Source organism: Hypomesus nipponensis, chromosome 11, assembly GCF_054491055.1.
Source record: "Hypomesus nipponensis isolate SF chromosome 11, ASM5449105v1, whole genome shotgun sequence".
NCBI lineage: Eukaryota > Metazoa > Chordata > Actinopteri > Osmeriformes > Osmeridae > Hypomesus > Hypomesus nipponensis.
Genome location: NC_140371.1, coordinates 4522501 through 4527500, shown reverse-complemented (window position 1 = coordinate 4527500; position 5000 = coordinate 4522501). Strand labels below are relative to the sequence as shown.

At 48.1% G+C, this 5000-nt stretch overlaps 1 protein-coding gene across 2 annotated transcripts in view; it reads right to left on the bottom strand.

The window, feature by feature from the left end:
- The window catches only part of hpse2 (heparanase 2), a 59832-nt gene that overhangs the window by 13642 nt on the left and 41190 nt on the right, over window positions 1-5000 (bottom strand). For both annotated transcript variants that reach the window (XM_084710092.1, XM_084710093.1), the window contains 3 exons: window positions 2438-2531; window positions 381-487; window positions 1-81 (listed from right to left, as the gene is read on the bottom strand). The exon at window positions 1-81 is cut by the window's left edge and continues 34 nt beyond it. In XM_084710092.1, coding sequence (XP_084566218.1) covers window positions 1-81; window positions 381-487; window positions 2438-2531 — 282 coding nt within the window. The remainder of the gene's footprint in view (window positions 82-380; window positions 488-2437; window positions 2532-5000) is intronic.

Here is a 5000-nt window from a genome sequence, read left to right as displayed (position 1 = left end):
GTGTAGCCGTAGTCAAAGAAGGAGTGTCTCAAGACGACATCAATCCCCTGTACTGCTGCCATACCCAGGGTATTCATCCACCTGAACACGGACACACACACACATACACACGCACACACATGCATACACACACACACACACACATGCGTACACACACACATGCATACACATAAACATACAGACACGCACACATGCACACACACACACACAGACATGCAGACACACACAAACGTACGCAGGCAGACAAATACACACACGCAGGCACACAAATACAAAAGCAGGCAGACCAACACAAATAAAAGGTGCTTTAATGGACCAAATCACTCATCACGTTTCAGAATGTCAGGGTTGTAAAATGACAGGAAGTGACACAGCCTTACAGGAAGCCAGCTGCGTAGGTGTCAGACAGGTTGTTGGTTCCTCCTGCCCAGGCTGGGCCCACGCCTCCCAGCCACACCTTCTTCCCAGGGGCGTGGGAGTCCACCACCTGGGGAGAGGGATGGAGCCAGATCAGACAGGGAGCAGGCACATGGGGAGGGGTCTTAACCACACCTGATAGGTCAGAAGTACAAGGAGAGGGTCGGAGCTCCATCCCATGGACCAGATGAAGTCTAGGTACAGGAAAGGGTTTGTGCAAGACAAGTGGAGTTTGAGTGGAGAGGACGAAAGCTAGATTAGAGCCATCATACATGGAGACGGTTAGCACAAGGTGGATCACACACAATGTATGTGTGTTTGTACACAAAAATATGGTGAAACTGACACGGGTAAAAACAGCGGACCTATCAGCAAAGAAACCAAACACATAAAGGTAAAGAACATTACTTCTAGTTGCTTAGTGTTACTGGAATAATAAATCTAACCTTGTTGACATGGTAACTATGAAATAGCATTGCTGTATAGTCATTCCGACCAACTTAGTTTTTCTATTGAAATTGCTGTAGTTAGTTGCTGAAGTTTGCTCAGAAACTAGTTTTAGGTGTGCTCTTTGTCCATAATTATAGTCCTGGGTATAGTTACCCTCCACCGCCTCCCTGACTGAAGCCCTAGAGAAGCTTCCAGATACTACAGTACGGTGGGAGGTGATCTGCTGGATCTACCCCCCCCCCCCGTCAACCCACTGGCCCCGAGCCAGAAACAGCAGCAGATTAGGTTACTCTCCCGTCACTTTAAGGAACATTAGGCAAATTCATGGTGTGGGAGTAGCCGACCCAAACCGTCTGTGTCCTGGAGACCTGGTCTCTGTGACATCACCAGCCTATCAGATCCATCTAGAACTCTCTCCTTCTCAGCATGACTGTAAACCATTCCCACTGGCAGTAAAATACACACACACACACACAGACACGCATGCATACACACACACACATGATCAAACATGCACGCCGGCATGCACACACACACACACACACACACACACACACACACACACACATACAGGCACGCTCACACACATGCATCCATACATGCATACACAGACTAGGACACACAAACGCACGAGCGTACGTTTTCCAATCTTACGTCACAACTCCAAGATCAAAGACAACGAACACACATGGACATCAGTTGCCTGTTATCGTTTCTGCTCGAGCTTTGGGAACTCTGCAAATAAATGTTTTGAGGATCATAACTCCCTATCTCAGTTTGGCAGTCTGCCCTCCGCTCTATCCAACCTGACATCAACAGCTACACACATCAACAGCTACACACATCAACAGCTACACACATCCACAGCTACACACATCACAGCTACACACATCAACAGCTACACACATCAACAGCTACACACATCAACAGCTACACACATCAACAGCTACACACATCACAGCTACACACATCAACAGCTACACACATCAACAGCTACACACATCAACAGCTACACACATCAACAGCTACACACATCACAGCTACACACATCACAGCTACACACATCAACAGCTACACACATCAACAGCTACACACATCAACAGCTACACACATCAACAGCTACACACATCAACAGCTACACACATCAACAGCTACAACTGCTGACAGCCAAGTTTGCCAATATTACCTCACTGTGAACACAATCCATCTAGCATCCCAGTGTCTAAACCCGTGTGTCTCAGACAAACACATGTCCGCCCTCTCCCTCTCCCTCCCTCTCCCTCTCCCTCTCCCTCTCCCTCTCCCTCTCCCTCTCCCTCTCCCTCTCCCTCTCCCTCTCCCTCTCCCTCTCCCTCTCCCTCTCCCTCTCCCTCTCCCTCCCTCTCTCTCCCTCTCTCTCCCTCTCTCTCCCTCTCTCTCCCTCTCTCTCTCTCTCTCTCTCTCTCTCTCTCTCTCTCTCTCTATTTCTCTAGCACTCTTTTACTCACTTTATTTCTGTCTGTCTGCACAGACCCACACACACTCGCGTACACATCTATGCTAGCAGGGTGGTGGCGGCTAGCTCTCTCACCTTGAGGACTTTGGTGATCTGCTCCGTCAGAGTGTCCAGCAGTCGAGTCTTGAGGAAGTCCTCCACCTTGGTCACCCTTCCGTCCATGTAGTAGCTGCCAGGAGAGGGACAGGACCAGAGCATGACCCAGGTCAACACACACAGCTTCATCCAGGGCTACAACCGTGGTGTCTGATATGGAATGATGTACAATATCCATTACAAACATAAGTCTTTGTCCTCAGAGACAGGGTATACACAGAGTTGGTGTTCACTCATAGAATGTATACATTGTTTTGCTGTTGACACACAAGGTGTATGCATTATCATAGTCTATACACATAGGGTATACACATGATCCTGGTCTAGACACACAGGATATATACATTATCCTGGTCTGGACACAGGAGATATACATTATCCTGGGCTAGACACACAGGAGATATACATTATTCTGGTCTAGACACACAGGATATATACATTATCCTGGTCTGGACACAGGAGATATACATTATCCTGGGCTAGACACACAGGAGATATACATTATTCTGGTCTAGACACACATGAGATATACATTATCCTGGGCTAGACACACAGGAGATATACATTATCCTGGGCTAGACACACAGGAGATATACATTATTCTGGTCTAGACACACAGGAGATATACATTATCCTAGTCTAGACCCACAGGGTACCGTTCAAGCTTGGACCTAGTCTACAAAGACAGGAAGAGACTGTGGATACGGATAGACAGACACCAGACAGTCTGAGCTCTGGATAAAGATGTCTGGAGACAGTGACGCGACACATATAACTGCTGGAGCGGAGAGAAGGGGAAAGGGAGAGGAAAAGGAGAGATGGAGAGAAAGAAATGAGAAAGAGGAGGAGGGATCGAGTGAAAAAGATCGTAGATCAAACTCGACTGTTAAAAGAGAGAGGGAGAGAGAGATGGAGGATAGGAACAAGGGGGGGGGGGGGGAGAGAGAGAGCAAAATATGGATGGGAAGTGTTTCTGGACATGGAAAGATGGAATGGACTGTGTGATAGAATGAAATAGTGTGTGGATGACCGTCTGGGTCAGCGGGGGTTTGGAGCGAGGGATGAGGAGGGGTGGCTTGTGGTGGTGGTGGGGTCTGGGCTGGTCTTCCCTGGTCTCCAGCAGCCAGTACATAATGGCAGGATCTGAAGGATATGTGGTCCTCAAGGGGACTGGCCTCTCCTGATCTGCAAGCTTGCTGAGACGGGGCCCTCGGAGCAGGGCGGAACACAAATCTCTATTATCCCTGCTTCCTCCCTGCAGCTGTGACACAGTCCTCACACGCCCGCACACACACACACACACATACGCAAACACTCACACGCACGCACACACTTCTCCCACACAGTGTTCAGAGACCCTCCAGCCATTACACAATCTCAGCATCTCTATTACAGATTTGTGTCCCTCCCTCCCTCCCTCCCTCCCTCCCTCCCTCCCTCCCTCCCTCCCTCCCTCCCTCCCTCCCTCCCTCCCTCCCTCCCTCCCTCCCTCCCTCCCTCCCTCCCTCCCTCCCTCCCTCCATCCCTCCCTCCCTCCCTCCCTCCCTCCCTCCCTCCCTCCCTCCAAATGTCTCCCCTTCAACCCTCTCCCTCCATCATCCTCTCCCTCCGCTCTAAAAAGTGTTTGTGTATTTCATTAGTCCAGGGCATTTATACGTTTGTGCATTTGAGTGAGTGTTTATGTGCAAGTGTACATACACGCGTGTCTCTAACTAAGAGGTGTGACAATCAATCCTCTCAGTCATCAATCCTGAGAGAGACAGGAGCAGAACAAGCAACAAGGTCACACATAACCGAGAGCAGACTCTCCTGCTCTGCGCATACTCGCACTGCTCCAGAACACGCAGAACACACACCGGCCATGTACAGTAGCACATATGTCACCGTGGAAACTGTCATGTGACAGGAACACCTGAAGCTCTGAAATGCAACTGTATGTACAAATGGACGGATTAAGAAACCACGGGCCCCTGGGCCTGGATGTGTCAAGGCCCCCCCCCCCCCCCCCCCCCCTCACCGCAAAAAAAACTAAACATTTTCTTTTTTTTGTCAGGAATAATATTGATATTGTTGTTTAAAAACGCAAAAGTACTTGAGTAATCAACAAAATAAACAACGGTTATATTCCAAAAATATTTGATAGTTGTAACCATAGACTGGAGTTACATTTGTAGTCCACACAACCCTCTCTCTTTCTTGAAAAATTACCATCATAGGCTCAACAATATTATATCTTCAATAAATAGTGTGTTGGAGGTGCTTAGACACAGCTCTAATGCTATTGTTTTGCACTTGCTTTTTGGATTTCTCCCTAAAAAGTTGAAAGGCCCATATTGCATGGAGTACTCAGTCCTATAGATAAACTGTGGGGATAAACACTCACTTGAAAGGTATCATGATGGTTTCTTTCTTGTGACATCTTCAAAGTGAATGTTAAGGCAATTTTTTTGTTTAATCAGTAGGACTTTTGGGGCCCTGTTTAAGACATTAATGACTTAAGCCTAGCATATACCGGCTTCAGCGCATATCATCATGTCAATAC